At 39.6% G+C, this 23650-nt stretch overlaps 1 protein-coding gene across 1 annotated transcript; it reads left to right on the top strand.

Annotated features, from left to right (window-relative positions):
* Nucleotides 1-72: 72 nt before the first annotated feature.
* Nucleotides 73-23211, top strand: tmem59l (transmembrane protein 59-like). The gene is made up of 8 exons (XM_067415977.1): nt 73-254; nt 3580-3685; nt 6735-6829; nt 6919-7071; nt 18686-18794; nt 19003-19117; nt 21182-21299; nt 21527-23211. Exons 1-8 carry the CDS (start codon nt 90-92, stop codon nt 21680-21682), a joined length of 1017 nt encoding a protein of 338 aa, XP_067272078.1. The 5' UTR covers nt 73-89; the 3' UTR covers nt 21683-23211.
* Nucleotides 23212-23650: the final 439 nt, after the last annotated feature.

Here is a 23650-nt window from a genome sequence, read left to right as displayed (position 1 = left end):
AGAGCCCGAAACGAAGCAGCAGCAACGGCAGGGACAGGTCGAGACGCACCGAACCGACGCGCCAGTGCACCGAATCCTGCGAATAAAAGATGCTCCAGTTCGGCGGCAGGGTGCGCGGCGTTCCCGCGCTCGTCTCTCTGATTCTGGTGGCGTTGGCGGCGGCATCATCTGATCTGTTTGACAACCAACTGGGCGATATCAATTACTGCAAAAAGCAATGCCAGATGTCCATCAAAAACAAAAGCCCCGCCAAAGTAAGTGCCACGTACCAGATGCTTCTGCAGTATATTGTAACGGCCTGTGGAAAAAATAAATAATAATATGATGTTTGCATTTACTTATGGTTCATCACAGCCGCAGCCATTTGCAGATGTGAATAAATAAAGCCGTTTTGCAATTGAAAATGTGCAAGGTGGAATCTAACCTTAATTTTGACATAAAACTGTTCTGCGCAAAGACACTGCGCAAAGATGGGAGCATTATTTGCCAGCACCCTGAGCCAATTCTTAATCGATTCATGGATTTCTGTGTCCTAGTTTTTGGCACCGCGTGGAAACGTTACTTTGTATCCACCAAGAACAGGCCGAGAATGATGCTTTGTGACGCATGGGATTTTAACGGTCAATATGTAGACACAGACGCTGTCTGGCTGTACCTGTCAGTCGGATGCGTTTAAAGGGCAACGAACATTCTACATGCGCAAAGCGGAACGCGCCAATAGAAGCACGCGAGCACATTCTCATTGTTTGATGATGGCCCGTAAACCCGTAAAGACGTGGGTTGATATTTGCTCGATATCCGAGGGCGATGTCATTCCTTTACACTCGTTTAGATTTAAATGTGTTCGGAAACTGAGATGGAGTCCTCATTTACCTTGAAGCCCGCACCACTTTAGTGAAGGGTCGTTTGTAGGGATGAGAATTGATTGGAACGATTTTCATTATAATCAACTCTGGTTGCTTTTACTGCCCTAAAAATGCAACGAGATCATTTCGAATATCAACAGAACAGATCTATTTAGGATTACAAACGCTGTGTCAAATAGATTTTAGATGACTTTTCACATACTGTTTAAAAGTGGGCCTTTAAAGACGTGTGTGTGTTTGTGTGTGTGAGGGAGAGAGAGAGAGGGAGAGTTCGTATGGTTCTTCGATAATTTAATACAAAATCTTACATATTATGTATGATTTTGTATCAAATTATCAAAGAACCACTAGAATTGTTATATATTTTGTTGACTTTTGTACTTATTATCGCAAATGTTTCTAAGACTGTTTAAATCCAGAGAAATAAACCATTTAAACCAGGACACGGATCTGTGTATCATCATAACATCATATCCGCGTTACCCTCGAATTCTGGTTTTATTTTGTAGATATTATGAAAACACCGAAGATGCTTTAATATTTTATTTGTAGCTATTACATTCATCGACTGAAAACGAATCATTAATGTTATATACTAGCTCAACACGGTTAGACTTATTGTTTACATCTTATTTTCTTGATTTACTGCGAGTAGCCTACCATGTTTTACCATGCCTAATGTCGATCTAAATTACTGTCATAGTAGCCACAGAGCAAACGCACATTATAACATAACTTCCTTACACACTCAGATGTGACCCTTGATCACAAAATAAGTCATAAGTCGCACGGGTATATTTTTGGCAAAAGCTAACAACATAATATGGGTCAATTATAGTTTTACTTTTATGCCAAAAATCATTAGGAAATTAAGTAAAGATCATGTTTCATGAAGATATTTTGTACATTTCCTACCGTAAATATATCAAAAATGTATTATTATTATTAATATGCATTTCTAAGGACTTCATTAGAACAATTTTAAAGATGATTTTACTTTAAGATTCCAGAGGCTGTATTCACAAAACATTTTATCTTACCACTAAGAGTTCTCCTAAATGGCAGTAAAAGTTCTGGGTTACGAGTTTTCTCTCAACATCTATTCACAAAGCTGCTGAGAGCAACTTTTACTAAGGAATCGAGAGAAGTCTTAAAGGGATAGTTCACCCAAAAAATGAAAATTCTGTCATCATTTACTCACCCTCATGTTGTTCCAAACCTGAATGAGTTTCTTTGTTCTGCTGAACACAAAAGATGATATTTTGAAGAATGTTTGTAACAAAGCAGATAGAGCAACTAATCACTACCATAGTATTTTTCCCCTACTATGGTAGTGAATGGTTGTTCTATCTGCTTGGTTACGAACATTATTCAAAATATCTTCTTAAGGGTGAACAACATGAGGGTGAGTAAATAATGACAGAATTTTCCTTTTTGGGTGAACCATCCCTTTAAGTTAAGAGTTAGGGCGGGGTTGACCTCATTGCTATGGATGTTCTCTGGTTCTCTGTCAGTGATTTAATTATAGAAATATTTTGTTGAACAAGGTTTCATGTTGCTGTACTCACTCTCGGTCTGCGATACGGGGCAGAACTCTGGGTTTGGGCTAAATTCTGAGCTCGGAGCCCTCGATGTCTTCGGACAGCACGGCAAATACGCTTATATTGTTTTACTTTATTCAATCATTTGTAAGTGTGAACTTGTAAAAACAACTACCACAGCTAATCTGACATTTTTATTAAAGATACATTAATTATCACTATTGCCTCAACATTGTATAAAGTTTATTTAGGTGGATTGCTGCAACTGCCATTAGGGTTGTTTAGTGTTTCCTCTTGACTACTCCTAGCGTTTTGTGGATTTAGGAGCTAGTTTGAGTTCTAAAAATGCTTTGTGAAAAACTCTTAGAGCAAAAATTTAGGAGTCCTAAAATTAGGACGGACATGCCCCTTATTTTGAATAGTTTATCATAAATTGGCAAGTTAGGAGCTACTTTTAGCCTTCAGATGTTTTGTGAATATGGCCCCAGATTTTCATATAGTTATCTCAGCCAAATATTGTCCTGTCCTAACAAATCATACATCAATGGAAAGCTTATTTATTCAACTGATTATTTCAGATAATAAATAAATCTCAATTTCAAAAAATATACCCTTATGACTTTATTTGTTTATTTTGATTTGTATATTAGATACAAATTTTGTATCTAATATATAAAACAGCACTGCATTACCCCACATACGCATGACCAGAAGAAGCCGAAGAGCTTGCTGTGGCATAGTAAAAGCTCCACGAACTCAAGGCATCATCAAGCAACGCCTTTGTTTTAAATAAGCAACCTCTAGTGGTAAAAAAATTACATATTGTGGATTTAACTTTAACTCTGATTCATTCCTTTTCATAAAATACCTAAAGACGATGCATAATTTCAAGTAGCACATGATGAAAGTTATAACTTCCATTTCAATAACCCTTCTGACTGATTTATATATCTTTTTGATTCTCTAAAAAGAAATGGCTCTTGAGGATTATTATTTTGAAAATTTGAACATTTACACGACAACGATGTACTAAAAACAGAAAAGCGGTTCCTTTTTGTTTTTCACGTACAGACGACAACATTGCAATACGCAAAACCAATTAAAAACCAGCAATGGCACTTTGTAATACGCATGTGTATGACATCACAGTTTTCGGGGTTTTTTTCCTACAGGACTCTATCATGAATGCCTGTCACCGTGGCTGTCGGCTCTACTCCATCTGCCAGTTTGTGAATGGAAATACAGGCATCAATACCAGCAAGGAAGAGTGCCAAGGAGGTATGACCTATTTTGACCAGTTTTGGAAGTAAAGTTGCAACTGTATTAACTTAAAGGGATAGTTCACCCAAAAATAAAAATTACCCCATGATTTACTCACCCTCAAGTCATCCTAGGTGTACATGACATTCCACTTTCAGACGAATACAATCAGAGTTATATTAAGAAATGTCCTGGCTAATCCAAGCTTTATAATGGCAGTGAATGGCTGTGATCTGAAGCTCAAAAAAGTGCATCCATCCGTTATAAAAGTGCTCCACACGGCTTCAGGGGGTTAATAAAGCCCTTCTGAAGCAAATATATCCATGATTAACACGTAAAGTAAAATATCTAGCTTCCACCAGACTAACCAGAATAACGATGACGTTGGATGTAGCATAAGCGTTTTAAACTGCGAGAGGCATTACTTGTTCTTCGTAGATTGAATACGGAAGGCGGTCTGACAGAAACTAGATATTTTACTTTATAAAGAATTATAAAGATAATTTTCTAACACACAACCAACAGTTCGCTTCAGAAGTTAACCAGAAGCTAGTTGTTAACCCCCCGGAGCCATGTGGATTTATTTTATAATGCAATTTTTTGGAATTCAAATTTTAAGCTGCCACCAAAAGCTTGGATTAGCCAAGACATTTTTTTTAATATAACTTTCATTGTATTCATCTGAAAGAAGAATGTCATATACACATCGGATGGCTTGAGGGTGAGTAAATCATCGATTTTCATTTTTGGGTAAACTGTCCCTTTAACTACAGAACTGGAACGTTCAGATCATTCTAGTGAATTGGTCCATTCAGAAAGTAACAGATGCACTATGATTCACTCTTTTCTTTAAAAAAAATTATATTTAGTATAAAGTTACCTGTGCAAGTTTGATATTGTCACTATAATTGAGCATCTCGGGCATCTATTTCGGATGCCCCCTGGACGCCTTCCCAGGGAGGTGTTCCGGGCACATCCCACCGGGAGGAGGCCCCGGGGAAGACCCAGGACACGCTGGAGGGATTATGTCTCCAGGCTGGCCTGGGAACGCCTCGGGGTACCCCCGGAGGAGCTGGAGGAAGTGGCCAGAGAGAAGGAAGTCTGGGCGTCTCTGCTTAGACTGTTGCCCCCGCGACCCGACCCCGGATAAGCGGAAGATGATGGATGGATGGATGGACTATAATTGAGATTTATTAATTCAATCATTCATTCATTTTGTGCAAGCAAAAATATGACTATGTTTAAATTGTTATTTATTTATTTATATGTAGCCTAACTTCAGATTTTTGTTAGAAGCTTGTAGGGTAGCTAACTAGTTCGAATGACCCATAGCATGTGTCTTTCTAAGCTACAGTTTCAAAGTAGCTTCCCCAACAATGTTAATGACCTATTTAAAGCTTCAGTCACATTAGTGAAATTTTGCAGTAAAAAGGTCCATTGTCAGTTGTGTAGCTATGTATGAAGTACTTTAAGTTCTATTTTTCTGACCAAAACCTCTTGAGCTGTGGGTCAGTGGCATGACATGGATATTTTTATGTCCAAGTGCATTATTTCCTTTTAAAATATGATAAATTCATGACACACATCACTTTATTCTATATAGCCACTTTACCATCACTTTATTCATTTATTTTTATTTTTATAAATCTCTGTAGTTTTAAAGCTGTTGAGATCATTGAAAAACTTTTGCCCAGCATTTTGTATATTCTCAAATGTCAGGGTGGCACAAGGTAATAACAGTAAACCTGATAATGCATCATCCAGAGCAGCCCAACTGATCCTTGTGAGCAAAGAGGTTTATAGATCTCTCTCAAATACTGGGAAAAGCTGCTCATTTCAAGCAAGGGTATGTTGGTACACTTTCCATGTCAGGCGAAAAAACAGTCAAAAAATGAATTTAAACATTTTGAAATGTTATTTAACAGCTAAAGCTTGTTTAAACACATTGTTCACGACTCAAAAATATGCATTACATGCTTTTTTGAAGCTTTGTCAATGACCCATGTACAAACTTCCCTGGAGGACTTGAATGCTGCTTAAAGGTGAGATAACGTTAGTGAAAGTTCGCAGACAAAAAAGGTACATTGTCTGTTGTCAATAGTGAAGCACAACTCAAACAGAAGTCACTTTCAAAACAAATCAAGCAAACTGGCATGACAAACTTGATCTGCATGGGGAAATCTTTCACCCTCACGCAGATTTCCGGATAGTGTGGGAATGCCTGAATTTCGCACCAAAACTGGTAAATGTGACCTCACCTTAAGTCCTTAATTTTCTGACCGAGATCTCGTGAACGCGCATTGTAATTATGATTCCATTATGATTCAAGCCCAGGAGGCCTTGAATGCAGCTCAAAGGTGCGGTCACATTAGCGAAAGTTTGCAGGCAAAAATGGTCCGTTGTCTATTGTCAGTAGTGCGATGTATGAAGCATAGCTCTCACAGAGCTCAATTTCAAACCAAGCGGTTATCTATTGGTCAGTGCGGTGAATTCGCAATGACAAATTGGTCCCGTTGCAAAATCTGTGTGGGGAATTCTTTCGCATTCATGTGAAATATGACGGGATTTCGCCTGTGAAAATTTGCCTGAAATACAGTAAATGTCTCTTGAACGCATGTCATAACTGTGTTTCCTTGCTTGTAAGTTCAAACTATCCAGGAGGACTTGAACTCGGTTGAAAAACCACTAAGATATATCAGACTGCTCAAATTGAAAAACGATCGTTTTGAATGCGTTCATGAACATTTGACAGCGCTAATGTTTGGGAATGAAGCGCCGCATAGCCCAAGGACGTATACAATAGAGTGTGCAGACAGGCTGATAGCACTCTTTTTTTTTTATCTGGAGATGGTGTTGTGTGCTAGTGGCAAACAGAGCTGTCTGTGGGAAGCTGCTAGGCATGAGGGAAGCTGTTTTATTGAAAATCAATCCTGCGCTTTCTGGTGCGGGCGGCTGCTGCTCAGATGTTTGTTGATATTGATGACTGCTTGACCGTGGGGAGGGTTGAATGGAGATGGAGCCGCCTGACAGGTATGGTTTGTGTGTGTGTGTGTGTGTGTGTGCGCAGCATGCCAGGAGGCCTACAGTAAACTGCTGGAGCAGGAGGCGTGCAGCACTGGGTGTGCTAGCCAACCCGCCGAGCCGGAGATCAAGCGGAGAAAGGTAAGACTCTCGGTTGTTTCCTTTCGGGCTTGCGCCGACGTTTTGACATCTTTATCCAACTCGACAAATGCTCTCGGCTTGATCTGCAGCTCAAGGCCCTGACCAACCGGCCCAAGCACGTCTCTGTAATGGATGCCGTGTCTAGCTGGTGCAATGACATCGTCAGTTCCGCCCAGAGCTTCATTTCTTCCACCTGGACCTTCTACCTGCAGGCCGATGATGGGAAGGTCGTTGTGTTCCAGGTTAGTCCACCGGCGACTCTGAGTAGACTTGATGATGTGGAACTGGTTTTGCTTATGGGCCAAGGTTTAACAAAATTCAGCAAATACTTTTTGAAAATAGAATATATATAAAATTATCTTTTATTTTTGTATTTTCAGTTTTAGTATTTTTTTTTAATATAGTTTTATAGTGTTTTTATATTTCTATTATTTCAGAAAATTGAAATTACTTTTAGTACTTAACTTGTTTCAGTTGCCAATGCAAGAAAAAAAATTGGCCCCACTTTATATTAGGTGGCCTTAAGTACTATGTACTTACATAAAAAAGTAAGTACAATTTACTTACTGTGTTCAAATTGTATTGCAAAGCACCTTTGCTGATATTGAGGTGGATACGGGTAGACTTAGGGACAGGTGTGGTGGTGTGGGTCAGTTTAAGGGTAGGGTTAGGGGTAAGGGAAGTGCCAACTGTGTAATTACAAATGTAACTACAGAAATTAATTACAGACGTAATTACATGCAGGTATTTTTTTTTAAATGTAAGTACAATGTAAAAACATGTATGTACACAAAAAGTGCATTGTATCAAATGATTAATTAAAATGTTAGTACATAGTAGTTAAGGCCACCTAATATAAAGTGGGTCCAAAAAACTTTTAGGTTTAATTTTAATATATTTTTTAATATTATAAGTTAATATTAAATTATAATATTAATATTTTAATATTTACTACTATTAGTTTTAGTTAACAATAACAACACTGTAGTGTTCACTGTTTTTTAGTGTTAATAAAAATAAAAAATTTGAAATTTTGGTATTGCTTAAAATAATCTTTATTCTTTTATGAGTTTGAGAAATTACGAGAAATAAATTTGCAATTGTGAGACATTCAATCCCAATTACAAGATACAAAGTTGCAAAACTGAGAAATAATTTTAATAAGTTTTTATTGTAATTTATGTTTTAATTTTAACTATTTTTTTGTTTTTAGATGAATAGTCAACAGTTCTATTAATTCTATTAGTTTTATTCGATTAATAAGCAAATATTATAATTCATATTTATTGAAACTTAAAACATTTAATGAAACCTTTAAAAAGAGTTTATTTTTAAACGTGTTAATTATTCCATATTTTATTATTAACCTGACATAGACCAAACTCTTTCAAATGCTTCCTAAATGTCTTGGAATTTCTTGGGTTTCGTGTTCTTGGCGTTCACAAAACAAATAAATTAAGGATAAACAAGCCACTCAACCTCTGATGTCAGCAACAAAATATCTGGGAAGCATTTTCTGCTCCATTTCAAATGTTTTGAGTTTTATTATTTGCATTTAGCATCGTTTTTTCCCATCAGATCAGACCTGTGACCCATTTTGGGTTGCAACCCTCTGGTAGAGAACCACTGGTGTAGACGATTCCTTTAGTGATTCTCATATGCTCTTGGTTTCGAGATCTGGTATGTTTTACGAAAGTTGCGGTCACATCACTGCGGTATTGGGATTATATGAGCACAGGGGACTGGTTCTTCAAAGAACAACCAATGATGTTTAATCAGAAACCTTATTCTCCCTGGAGGTCATCCAGCTTTATCCATAGCCTAACATGTTTTGTGAATTCCCTGCTGTTTCTAAACCAGCTACAATCATTAGACAACCTCAAAATGATTATGTAAATAAAGACAGTTCTTCACTTTAAACAAATAGAAATGTAGAATTTCATCATTACAAACTCAACCGTGATTTTTCAGTTTAGTCGCAGCCTTGATGAATGCGCATTTAATGGCCGTGACAGGAGAAGAAGCGAGAGAAAACCTCCAGAGCAGTCCTGCGGCAGGCCTAGTCTGTATTTAGCGGTCAGCTGGAAGACCGCCAGCCCAAGTGAAGGACTGACACGGGCCAGAGATTGCACAGAGGGTGAAAACCCATGGTTTTAGCGGTAGCATCACGCTACCTATCCATTAAATCGAGCATATGGAGTTAGAACTTTGTAGAAATAGCAAGACTCAATTTCTGGAGGAAGTGGAGCACTAATGATGGCCTTTTTGCCTCGGGCGTCTAAACAGAGGAATGAAAACAGATTGTTTTTCACCAGACCTGCTGTGGTGTGCATTTCAGCCCAGAAGATGCTGTTTTCACAGTTACGTGAACCATCACACAACTGGAATATAAATAGCATGGCATGAAAAACAGAATATGGAAGTTTGGGTGTGCTGGATTTTGAAAGTTTCCTGCATAAATGTGATTTATGTAATAATCTGTTTGATTTTTGTGAGGAACTAATGAAACATATCTTTAAGAAGAGAAGTCTAGAGGGAATTTTTTGCACTTCATAAAGTGTTTTCCCAAGTGCTTCCCACAGCACTTCACACATTTCCCCGAAGTCTCATGTTGAAAAAAATCGAATCACTAGCAAGGAGCATCGGTAGAAACCAAATGTAAAATTCTATATGAATCTTTGATTAATGTCTGAGGTTCTCCGGTGGAAGTTCTCCCAGTACTCCATGACTGCTCTGGAATTTTTGGGGATATCTGTAATGGTATCATTTGAACATTTGTGGGAATACTTCAACGGCCAAATAAAACCATAACCATTATTTTAGCTACATTTATTCTGAATTATTGAAGAACATGCAGTGTGTTTGTGAATAGGAGTAGCACTATGCTTTTTTGTGCTTGTTATAAGGATAGTTCACCCAAAAATAAAAATTGTCATCAATTAATATAACCTGTAGTCTTTGGAACACAAATTAACATATTTTTTTATGAAATCGGAGAGCTTTCTGTCCCTCCATTGAAAATGCATCTACCACTTTGATGCTTCGAAAAGTTTAGTTTAGTCCAAATTTTCTAAAGAGCTTTTATTCACATAAAAACATTGATCAGCGAACATAAACAGAATCTCAACCAAACCTGATTGACACACAAGAACAAACCTCTTGTGAAAGCTCAAACGTGCTGTGTAACACGAGAATGAACCTCATTGGTTCTTGCTGAATCTCAAACGTGCTGCGTAACACAAGAATGATCCTCATTGGTTCTTGCTGAAGCTGAAACGTGCTGCGTAACACAAGAATTAACTTCATTGGTTCTTGCAGAAGCTCAAACGTGCTGCGTAACACGAGAATGAACCTCATTGGTTCTTGCAGAAGCTCAAACGTGCTGCATAACATGAGAATGAACCTCATTGGTTCTTGCTGAAGCTCAATCGTGCTGCGTTACACAAGAATGAACCTCATTGGTTCTTGCAGAAGCTCAATCGTGTTGCGTAACACAAGAATTAACCTCATTGGTTCTTGCTGAAGCTCAAACGTGCTGCGTAACATGAAAATGAACCTCATTGGTTCTTGCAGAAGCTCAAACGTGCTGCGTAACACGAGAATGATCCTCATTGGTTCTTGCTGAAGCTGAAACGTGCTGCGTAACACAAGAATTAACTTCATTGGTTCTTGCAGAAGCTCAAACGTGCTGCGTAACACGAGAATGAACCTCATTGGTTCTTGCAGAAGCTCAAACGTACTGCATAACATGAGAATGAACCTCATTGGTTCTTGCTGAAGCTCAATCGTGCTGCGTTACACAAGAATTAACCTCATTGGTTCTTGCTGAAGCTCAAACGTGCTGCGTAACATGAGAATGAACCTCATTGGTTCTTGCTGAATCTCAAACGTGCTGCGTAACACGAGAATGAGCCTCATTGGTTCTTGCAGAAGCTCAAACGTGCTGCGTAACACGAGAATGATCCTCATTGGTTCTTGCTGAAGCTGAAACGTGCTGCGTAACACAAGAATTAACTTCATTGGTTCTTGCAGAAGCTCAAACGTGCTGCGTAACACGAGAATTAACCTCATTGGTTCTTGCAGAAGCTCAAACGTGCTGCGTAACACGAGAATTAACCTCATTGGTTCTTGCAGAAGCTCAAACGTGCTGCATAACATGAGAATGAACCTCATTGGTTCTTGTTGAAGCTCAATCGTGTTGCGTAACACAAGAATTAACCTCATTGGTTCTTGCTGAAGCTCAATCGTGCTGCGTAACACAAGAATGAACCTCATTGGTTCTTGCAGAAGCTCAAACGTGCTGCGTAACACGAGAATGAACCTCATTGGTTCTTGCAGAAGCTCAAACGTGCTGCATAACATGAGAATGAACCTCATTGGTTCTTGCTGAAGCTCAATCGTGCTGCGTTACACAAGAATGAACCTCATTGGTTCTTGCTGAAGCTCAATCGTGTTGCGTAACACAAGAATTAACCTCATTGGTTCTTGCTGAAGCTCAAACGTGCTGCGTAACATGAAAATGAACCTCATTGGTTCTTGCTGAATCTCAAACGTGCTGCGTAACACGAGAATGAACCTCATTGGTTCTTGCAGAAGCTCAAACGTGCTGCGTAACACGAGAATGATCCTCATTGGTTCTTGCTGAAGCTGAAACGTGCTGCGTAACACAAGAATTAACTTCATTGGTTCTTGCAGAAGCTCAAACGTGCTGCGTAACACGAGAATGAACCTCATTGGTTCTTGCAGAAGCTCAAACGTGCTGCATAACATGAGAATGAACCTCATTGGTTCTTGCTGAAGCTCAATCGTGCTGCGTTACACAAGAATTAACCTCATTGGTTCTTGCTGAAGCTCAAACGTGCTGCGTAACATGAGAATGAACCTCATTGGTTCTTGCTGAAGCTCAAACGTGCTGCGTAACACGAGAATGAACCTCATTGGTTCTTGCTGAAGCTGAAACGTGCTGCGTAACACAAGAATTAACTTCATTGGTTCTTGCAGAAGCTCAAACGTGCTGCGTAACACGAGAATGAACCTCATTGGTTCTTGCAGAAGCTCAAACGTGCTGCGTAACACGAGAATTAACCTCATTGGTTCTTGCAGAAGCTCAAACGTGCTGCATAACATGAGAATGAACCTCATTGGTTCTTGCTGAAGCTCAAACGTGCTGCGTTACACAAGAATGAACCTCATTGGTTCTTGTTGAAGCTCAATCGTGTTGCGTAACACAAGAATTAACCTCATTGGTTCTTGCTGAAGCTCAATCGTGCTGCGTAACACAAGAATGAACCTCATTGGTTCTTGCAGAAGCTCAAACGTGCTGCGTAACACAAGAATGAACCTCATTGGTTCTTGCAGAAGCTCAAACGTGCTGCGTAACACGAGAATGAACCTTATTGGTTCTTGCAGAAGCTCAATCGTGCTGCGTAACACAAGAATGAACCTCATTGGTTCTTGCAGAAGCTCAAACGTGCTGCGTAACACAAGAATGAACCTCATTGGTTCTTGCAGAAGCTCAAACGTGCTGCGTAACACGAGAATGAACCTTATTGGTTCTTGCAGAAGCTTCCGTTGATTTACCACATCTGATGTGTGAGTGGATAAATAACACGAGTTATAGGGTTTATAAGTACAACTGAATTTACTTTGTACAGAAAAGGTTAGTAAGCAATTTTTCCATACTAAAATCATGTTAACACACATTTTTTGTCTTGTGGCTACACTATTGAAACGGTGAGTAAATAACATTTACAGATTGGCCCACCAACATTATCTTTCTGGAGCCCAGATATTTGCAATTTTTATTAAAATTCCCCCATCCCCCAGATCCACATTATGATCTGCAGCTTAGTTTCACATCAGTATCAGGCCGACATTTGACATTGGTTACGCTGCAGTCTGGGCTTAATGTTTGTCCGTTCTGTTCAGGGTTTTGATGAGTCCCTCAGAGGTAATCAACAGGAATCAGACTATTTCCTCGGAGCTGAAGGGTAAACGCGACTCGGTCTCTGAATAGCCACTGATTGGTGCAATGGATTTTTGTTTGGACGGAGGTCGGCCATCTTGTTTAAATTGAATGCGGACAGCCGCTACATGCGAAAAGACAAGTTTAGAGAAAGCAAGCAAATTCCTAATAAGGGAAATGGAATTGTTTACTATGAAGTCAACAATCTCTGCCTCGTCTTCTTGGCAGTCTCGTAAGCTGCATTGATCACCTTTGGCTAGTTCTGCGGTAATGCGTGACAGATGCACATCAGACCGCTTTCACTAATGGCAAGATTCCATTGGTCTGTGGCCAGTCAACATTAACTTCCTCAGATGTTCATTTTTCCCCCCTTTGATTCTCATCCCTTGCGGACATCTGGATTCAATAATTTTGACAGCATCCCTTTCAATTAACGCAACAGCGAGGCTCAGGCTTTTTACAGAGCTAAATTGCCCATACTATGTTGCATTTCATGACTTCATGTCTCTTTATGTAAAGAATTAGTTCAACCAAAAATGAAAATTCTGTACTCACCTTCATGTTGTTAAAATCCATATGACTTTCTTTTCTCTGTGGAACACAATCAAAGATATTATGTACATGTGAGTGTATAAGACAAGACTCTTGGAGCCGGATCTTTCCGTTTAATTTGTTGATCCTGTTCGCAAAACCAAAAGCGAATTTCCCAAAAGCGACGTTAACCAACTCTGGTCGCAAATTGCATTGTTAGCAAATTAGTCAATTCAAAAACCATTGTTCCAACGAACATTTGCAAACAACACCAAAAAGCTCTCAACCTCTAGTTAGAAGCAGTTTCTTGTTAATATGAGGTAAAGATGCACCGATTTTGGCCAATAGTGATAATTCTTTAAATTTGAAAGCTGATATATTTGCTGATAAATCTAAATACTAATTTTTATATAATTTTTGAAGAGGCTGATTGCAAAAACAAGTCTCACCATTAAAAGCCTTGTCCCAAGCACACAATTATAATGTTCTTATTATAATTTGATGTAGCCTATATGACAGACTTGCACTGCACGTTTCACTTAACTGTATTTTCCTTTTTTAAGTGATTCCAAATATATTTTGAGTAATTCAAAACTATCATGGTGAACATGCACATCTGAAGTGTCTCAGCTGAAGGAAATAATCCATTATTTATTGTCCTTAGTATATCGACTACATTTTCGTATCGGGCAATAACGATAACATAAAAAATGTGCATATCTTGTCCGATGTCATCATGCATCCCTAATATGAGGTTGTTCATGCTCCTATCTTTCATTACATGTTAATTCAAAAATCATTCTGTCTTTTTAGTTTTTAAGTGCAAATTTGCTCTAGAATACTGTGTGATGTTAGCCTAGAAATCTAGACGCACCCTAGCGGCAGCAAATTTAATCTGCCCTCAAGTGTCGTCTAGGAGCTCTCAATACCCTTCTGAGCAGTATTCCTCACAATCTGGACGGCCCAATCACATCATGTATAGAGTCGGCGGGCGGGGCCATAATGACGACGACCGAGTTGCGTTTGTGTGCTTCTAGTAAACACAGAAACTGCCGAACGGCGGTCTTTCGAATCAGCTTTGACCGCGACTCTGGAAGACTTGGAGTTAAGCTTTTCTCTGAGAAAAGAACAAAGAGCGGCACTGAAGTCATTCTTAAAAAGGGAAGATGTGTTCAGAGATTAGCCGACCGGATACGGCGAATGTTTAATCAGTCAGCGAGCTCTGCTTCACCTTCGTTGCTCTGGTTGGTGTAGCGCTATCCTATTGCATGCAGAGGGAGTTTGAAAGACAACCGTTTATCCCACCTCTCGGATTGAGCCCTGTCTATGGTGAGTTTCCAGACCAAACATCTTGATGTGGGTCTGGCTTGTCAGGCTAGTGTGATGTAAGAGGGAACACACAATTGAATCAAAAATTTCGAAATAAAGGAAAACAATGGAGAACAAAAATAGTGCATTAAAACCTCAGATGCTATGTTCGTTATCTATGGCAATATTCGGTAACACTTTATTATACAGCGTCCTTATTATATGTTACATGGGAATACCATAGTAACAACAGTAAATTATGCATAATTACATGCAAGTAACCCAAAAACCAAACCCTAATCCTATATTAAGTACATATAGCTACTCAATATTACTCAATACTTAAATATATAATTGCCCAGTATGACACCGTAAAAATGTAACCCAATATTTTGACATTAATCGCAAACTGACTGAGCAGAAGTTGTTACTCCACCACCGGTGATATCATTAGTGACGGACAGTTCTATGTGAACCAACATGGTTTAAACAGATAAAGTTACTATAAAGCTTATTTAATTCCTTCAACAATGCAATGTACTATGCTAGTTAAACAGTGACAAGTTATGACATTGTATGGGAAACACATCCCTGAATGATTTGTTCATTAATCTGACTGACTCAGTTCTCAAAATCAATATAGTCATATGGAGAATTTCCTTATGATACTTTCACCCTTTTGAAGCCTGAAGGCTTCATTCCCTGTAATTGCTGTAATTCACTGTAATTGCATAAAAAAAGAATACAGAAAACAGACTTCAGATTTTCTCCCCGCAAAAGAAAGTCATATGGCTTTAGAACAGCATGAGGGTGAGGATGACAGGATTTTCATTTTGTCTGTTCCATTCCTTTATTCTTTTAGAAATTAGGATTGGACACACCAGTCATTTATACATACAATCCCAATGTACCCCTTCTGCCTCCAGTTACAAACTATTAGACTGTAGGAATAACATGACACTCCAAACAGTTCCTTGCGTTCTTGTCTACTTCGAGTCTGACATGAAAAACCATGTGTGCTTGCTTCTCTGTGGTCATTTTGGAAGTTCATATGAGCCTCCCTGGAGAGGTTATCTCAGTGGTCCGCTCTGCTGAGCCAGTTTTAGAAGAATTCAGTGGAAGAGAGCAAGAATCTCTCTTTAATAAGATCTCAAGGGGGAACTAAGGAAACAGTCTAAAAAAACATGTGCTAATTTACACATACAGGGCAAGATGGAGAGGCAGAAAGGGACACATCCAGTCGTAGACTAATGAGACAGATTTCAAATCACATCCTTTGGATCATGTTTGAAAGTGGCCTCTTTAAAGCTCTTATTCAAGTCAAGTAGTCCCCTCGCTCTCGTCAGAGTTGGCGTCTAGTGCTCGGTTTGACCAGCATGGCTTAGCGCCGCCAGGCAGCCATGTAATTGAGGGTGGAAAGAGACTCGGTTGACTTGGTGCTCTTGCGTGGTTTCTCGAGCTGGAAACAGCTGACTATAGCTTTTAAAGAATCTTGATGGCATCAAGCAAACCAAAATGTCGTCTGGACCTTCTTACACCAAGTGCTCAACAGGTGCAATGTGACAACAGTCAAGTGGGAAGTAGTTTGTCTTTGAAAGTACAAATGATGTGCGAATAACAACCATAGGCAGTTAGAAAATATTCAGTGATTATTAAACAGGCATATGTTGTGCAGGATTTTGACCAATCAGATTCCACTGTGGGCCGGGCTTCCAAGTGCAACGCAAAAGAAAAAGTAAACCTAGTAAATATATATTTCTGTGTACTACTTGTCTTGTACTTGACTGGGTCCGAACATCTCCAAAACTGCAGCTCTAGTGGGGTGTTCCCAGTCTGTAGTAGTCAGTTTCTATCAAAAGTGGTCCAAGGAAGGAACAGTTGTGAACCGACGACAGGGTCATGGGTGGCCTAGGCTCATTGATGCATGTGGGGAGCTAAGGCTAACCCGTGTGGTCTGATCAAACAGATGAGCTTCTCTAGCTAATATTGCTCAAGAAGTTAATGCTGGTTCAGAAAGGTGTCAGAATACACAGTTTATTGCCTATGGGGGTGCATAACCTCAGACCAATCAAGGTCAATACCCCTGTCCATCGCCGAAAGAGACCAATGGAATAAGGTGGCCTGGTCTGATGAATCATGTTTTCTTTTACATCACGTGGATGGCCGGGTGCATGTGCATCACTTAAAGGGGTACTTTAGCGCTGGAAAGATGAATCTGTATTTAAACTGGGTCATCAATGTAATAGAAATGTAAAATTATTTTTGAATATGGTGCCTTCTAGACTGAGAAAAGACAGAAAATGTATTTTTGTCTCTTGGGGATGAAAGACTACAATTCCCAGAATGCTTCGCTGCCCTGTGAGGCCATTCCCAAAGCCACCGCTACTGAATTACTGTGACTGAGTTAGAGAACAGACACTACAATTAAATACTGAACGTGTCTGTTCAATATAAGCACAATCATTTGATTATACTCCAGGGTATATACTGATACTAAGACATATGCTAATCGCTGAAGTAACCCTTTAACTGCGGAACACATGGCACCAGGATGGAAACGGTATTCCCTGGTGGCTGTAGCCTCTTTCAGCAGGATAATGCTCCTGCCACAAAGCAAAATGGTCAGGAATGGTTTGAGGAGCACAACGAGTTTGAGATGTTGACTTGGACTCCAAATTCCCCAGATCTCGATCCAATCGAGCATCTGGCATGTGCTGAACTAACAAGTCTGATCCATGGAGACCCCACCTCGCAACTTACAGGACTTAAAGGATCTGCTGCTAAGATCTGATACCACAGCACACCTTCAGGGGTCTAGTAGAGTCCATGCTTAGACGGATCAGAGCTGTTTTGGCAGCAAAAGGGGAACCAACACAATATTAGGTCATAATGTTATACACAATTGTTGTATATATACTTTATACGGTATACACCAACATAAATATATAAAGATTCGGTGATTTGATGCTCAAGAAACATTTCTTATTGTTATCAATGTTGAAAACATTGTGCTGGTCCACTAGTGCATATACCTAAACATTTTATGTAAATCAAACTCGGAGAACCTTTTTCATGACAAAATATTTAAGATTGACCAAACAGAGATGTTGCGGTCATGGCCGATAGATGAACAAGGCATCCACCTAGGGCGGCAAGATTTCATTTTGAATTAAATGCAATTATTTACTTGTTGTTTAGACATAAGTTTGGAATTATTGCACTTAAATCAAAAAGTTATTCTAAATCTAAATGAACACTCTTATTGCGGCATCGGCCTACATGTAAAACACCCTGATGTACATCCAAAAATGTCCATCAAAACAAATTTCCCAATGGGCACTCTGGGCCTGTAATAGTTATTATATAATATAAAACATAATTTGCATTTGCAGCTGTACTAGAGGTTGCGTGCTGATTTATTTATTTTTTTACATTGCAGAATGAAAAAACTAAAATCAAAAAACATGCTTGTGTCTGCTTTTATTTTAGTGCAAATATATTAATAATCACAATCTCCAGTCTTTCACATGCATCTTGAAGATGGTGTTTAATTGTGGGTATGAAGGGGGGGCGCCACAACAATATTAAAGAGCGGCAGTTTAGCTTGTGCCGGCCCTGGTTGTGGTTACTATATAAACAGGAACCATTGCAGTGACCACCCAGTTGCTTAAAATATTGCAATTGATGTAATCAAATCAACCTGGTGTCAGGTATTTCTTTCTTCTGTTTGCCTTCTGGGAATCTATTTTTGCCAATTCTAGCAGTCCATAAAACAGGCGCATGCAGAAGCCGCATTAGCAGTTTTTGAAATGTGCCCTCTACGTCATCATATTTAACCGTGCTATTCATCATCTGTATGTTTGTAAGAAACACAGCCTTATGTCACTCTGAATTTCTTTTCCCTGCTTTGCCAGCCTGCGCATGATTGTGTTGAAAACCTCACCACAACACAACGGTCACAAACCCAACCGTTTCATTCAGAAGTCTTTCTGCTGAGTAAATCCCATAATACCGTTTCCTGCCCTTGACAGTGTGTTTGTTGATTCTCCCAGAGCCAGCCAGAGATCGAGTACTCCTTGCCTGAGTTACAAGCCCCGCGCTCCAATGTGGTTGACAAACCCTGGCCCCAAGTCAACTCCCACACACAGCGGCCACATACTGGTAAGAGTGACCGCTTTCACCCCAGATGGCTGCTGTCAGCTTTCCTTTTTCCTCTGAAAGCTCATTTAAGTGGAGCCATGGACCAGAGCTTGAGCTTTGACTTTCATTTGCGACACATCCTGTGCTGCGCCGCTGTAGTTTGTCCGGAGCTTGAGGGTCATAAAATCAATGTCCACATGCTGAAAGTGCTGCCTCTGCATCCTTGCAGGTGGGCGGTCACATGGGGAGAGAAATGCGGCAAAACCTGGGGTGAAAGGAAAGCATGTCAGCCAACATGCCGAGGACCCAGCTGCCGAGCACGACTTCCTGGGCTGCATGTCAAGGTGGGTGTCAGAGGGGCTTTTTTCAATCCAGAAGTTGCATTTTGGTAATGGTTTGGTTAAGTCACAGTAAAATGTTTTTAAAACAATGCAAATAAAATAATGCAATAAAAATAATATTAATATGTCTGTATATGTATGTATGTATATTTTACATTTAATTTATATACAGTGAGGAAAAAAAGTATTTGAACACCCTGCTATTTTGCAAGTTCTCCCACCTGGAAATCATGAAGGGGTCTGAAATTGTCATCGTAGGTGCATGTCCACTGTGTAAGGATGACACAAAGTTTATGTAGGGATTACATTTTCCCATCTAATTTGCATATTATGACATCATAAGGTGTTGGCAATCTTAGATTATAGAATTTTCATGAAAAGCCACATGTTTAAATGATAAAATACAGCACTTTTTTTCCCCCAAATGTCCCTCACCTTCTGTGTGATATACTACACAATACTGAATGTTCAGGTAAATAGTAAATAGTAAACACGCTGTATAAATCATTACTAATAAATGTAAGAAACAAACTGAATGCATGTAGCGATTTGCCTTTTGCTGTAGAGATTTTCCATTTACTATATACAGTAGGCACTCTGATTCCATATATGGGGCACATATATATAATATTATATATTATGCATAATAGCCCCTGCTCCGTGTCACACCGTGTCTGCTCCTGCTATGAGCGGCGCGTCCAGATCTGTGTGCAAAGCCTTGACCACTGTCATATTCATTTTGACTCCCCAACCTGCTTCCACGTTGCCCCCGAACTGTCCTATGAATACTTCAACCTCGTCTCCACCACAATACTGTCACCACGATCTCCCGCAGCCGCCTTGTACACCTCCACAAGGCTGGAAAGGGCTACGGGGAAATTACCAAGCAGCTTGGTGAAAAAAGGTCCACTGTTGGAGCAATCATTAAAAAATGGAAGAAGCTTAACATGACTGTCAATCTCCCTTGGACTGGGGCTCCATGCAAGATCTCACCTCGTTGGCGGGGTCAGTGCGGAGTAGAGGATATCGGATATCGCAATATTTTTGAAGGTGATTATCCCCCCCAAAAAATTCACATATCGCCCAGCCCTAAATCAACGCAATGGAATGCGTCCGATGCAGTGGTGTAAAGCAGTGGTTCTCAAACCTGTCCTAGGGACCCCTCACCATTGCACATTTTGTATGTTCCCTCATCAAACAAACTCAATTCAAGTCTTGCAGTCTCTACTAATGAGCTGATGATTTGAATCAGGTGTGTTAGATGAGGGAGACATGCAAAATGTGCACTGGTTGGGGGTCCCCAGGACAGGTTTGAGAACCACTGGTGTAAAGCACACCACCGACTCTAGAGCAGTGAAGACGTGTCCTTTGGAGTGAAGAATCATGCTTCCGATGGACGAGTCTGGGATTGGTGGTTGCCAGGAGAATGGTACTTGCCTGACTGCACTGTGCCACATGTAAAGTTTGGTGGAGTGGGGATTATGGTGTGGGTATGTTTTTCAGGGGTTGGGCTTGGCCTCTTACTTCCAGTGAAAGGCGTTTCAGCAAAGGTGTGAAATGTTTCAGCATGCCAAGATATTTTGGACAATTTCATGCTCCCAACTTTGTGGGAACATTTTGGGGATGGTCCCTTCCTGTTCCAACATGACTGCACACCAGTGCACAAAACAAGGTCCATAAAGACATGAATGAGCGACTTTGGTGTGGAGGAACTTGACTTGACTGCAAGCCAGGACTTCTAGTCCAACATGGTGCCTGGCCTCACAAATGCGCTTCTAGAAGAATGGTCAAAAATTCCCATACAAACACTCCTAAACCTTGTGGAAAGCCTTCCCAGATAAGTTGAAGCTGTTATAGCTGCAAAGGATGGGCCAACTCTATATTAAACCCTATGGATTAAGAAAGGGATGTCATTAAAGTTCATGTGTGAATGTAAAGGCAGGTGTCCCAAAATGTTTTAGTATATAAAAATACACTTTTAAATAGATTTTTAAAAACATGATAGAGCTTTTATGTTTTGTTGTAATGTCTTAATGGATGTCCATTAAGTTAATTTCCGTTCCCTAGGCGCTCAGGACTGCCACGTTGGATCTTAGCTGCGTGCCTCTTCCTGTCCATCATGGTGATGCTGTGGCTGAGCTGTGCCAGTCTTGTCACAGCACCTGAGCAGCACGTCAAGAATCAGGTACCTGTTCATTCATCAAGCGCACACTACCAATAAAATGTAAGGCAGACAAGGTGAGAGCCTTTCTTTAAATTGACAAGTTGGAGCAAAAAGTGAAAGAAAAGCAGCAAACAAGTATCTAGCATACATGAGAACTCCTTCAAGAGTGTGGCTACTATAAAGTACTTTAAAAAAAAATTGAATACCAAACAAAAGTTAAATGTCATTAATCAATGTTATACTTGCAGCTTAGCATCAACGGAGATAAAGAGTTCATGGATGACACCCAGAAGGTGAACCCCTACCACTTGACTCCAGTGATCGCAATGACAATCGGCCAATCGGAGATCAAGGAGGCGGGGCCACTTCCGGTCAAGGTCGACCTCAGCAAAACATCGCTTTAAAAGCACAGAAGAGGTCGCTAATTTTGACGACTAGGGTTTAAATCATCTCCAGAGCTATTTCTTGCAATTTAAGGGAAAGTTGCATTGTTTTTCTAAATAAAAAAAATGCATGACGCCATGTATTATATCAGTTACGACGTACGTCCTGTCTGAACACTAGTCTCTTCACCGAATTCGCGAAACCTCATGGAATCGTAGTATAGGTGCTTGTTCACATAATGTACTAACGCATTTTTGACTAATATATACATACACTAGTAATGTTTGAGCTCATGAACAACTTTGCAGCAAGTTTCTGATTGCTGTTGTGATACGTTCTTATTGAATTCTTAAAAAAGCACTGTATAAACACGGGCTCGGATGGTAGATTATGCCACAACCTCAAAAGAAGAGCAGGGTTATTTGTCAAGCTTTGGGGGCTTCGCCCCGCGTTTAGATACTACGATGAACATTTAGTTTAGTGATGAATACTTTTAAAGCGCCCCTCCCTGTTATTAATTAGCGCCGCATTTAAACTGGAAGAGAAGCTTTGAAGGTGATCCGTTGAAGAGTCGCACTCGATTCTCACTTTGATGTGAAACGAGCAAAAGAAAAATCAAATGCAGCCAATTAGCAAATGATCTGGTTTCATAACAGCATTTACAAAACATGAATGCGTCCTTTGAACTGATCTGTAATCAAACCGACAAGGACTCTTAATTACTTTACAGATTGTGAATACGCAAGTTAAATTAGGATTTTGTTAAATTGTACAGTTAAAATAGGATGTTTTGTACACAGGCAGGTATTTCGAGGGCGATTTTCATTTGCATAATTATGCATCCATACTACTAAACTACTCGCATTCATGCCACGGAAGCATGATGTGTATTTATTTATTTATTCATGTATTTATTCAAAGCTTACAGCAATATAATCTCATTTAGATAGCTCATCGATTTTATGATGCGTAATTGTACATTTATTCCCAGTGTAAACTGTTGTAGGGAGGAAAATGCTTGCTGTTCAGACCGAAAGTGAATTGTTGTATTATTCCAATGCCTTTCCTCTTATATTCTCCATCTCTGCCCGGCTTGTTGGGAAAACCAGTGGAGGGTGGAGGGGGCGGGTTTTGAATGCCTACCACCAGGCTTTGACAAATATCTTTTGTAACTAGGCTGTAGAATTGAGGAGCTTTCATGGCACTATTTGTCTTGTGCTGCTGTTTTCCCCCATTTAAGCCCAGCCACAGTGCATGCTAGTACGCTATGAGACATTGAATATATCGTCCCATCTATTTTGGAAACAAACTGCTGTATGCTTGTGATCTTTGTGTTTTTGCTTAATGTTTAGTAGGCATTGTAATTATGACCATAGATTACTAAGACGTCAAGGGGTGCGATACCTTAATAAGCCATTTAATATCTACTGGTTCATCATTACTGTGAAATACAAGTCAGTAATATCTTTTTTTTTTCTCTCGTTTGAACAGTTTCCCATACGATACGCCATAATATCGGACGAATAAAGTGTTTTCATGTTGTAATTTATCTGGTGTGGGTCAAGATCCTGTTCAAATTGATCTCAAATAAATTGACATTAAAATAACTTCAACCAAATCTAAAGTTCAACTAAATGTTTCATCATGCATCCTATATATAAAATGACATGGATATGACACTATAACAAATTTAGTGACTGCATATGGTAAGAAAAAGAGTTTGAAATTGACTTTCCCAATCCACTGCAACCAAATCCTGTCATTCAAGTCCTCTGCACACTTTTACAGTGAAATTGAGTTGTAACTGTAATAATTCACCACACGAGGGAGATAGAGCGGTATGTTTCTTCATAATGAATGGCTGTGGATAATAACTGGTACTTCATGGTCAATTTAATTAATGAAAATGTATATTTTTAAAACAAAACATTTAGACTTTTCTCATAACTATTTTTTAACGTTATGTTATAGTGGAACCTTGATTGTGG

The sequence above is a fragment of the Pseudorasbora parva genome, chromosome 14, assembly GCF_024679245.1.
Source record: "Pseudorasbora parva isolate DD20220531a chromosome 14, ASM2467924v1, whole genome shotgun sequence".
Taxonomy (NCBI): Eukaryota; Metazoa; Chordata; class Actinopteri; order Cypriniformes; family Gobionidae; genus Pseudorasbora; species Pseudorasbora parva.
The sequence above is the reverse complement of the archived record's forward strand: the minus strand, read 5'-3'. Positions and strand labels throughout refer to the sequence as shown.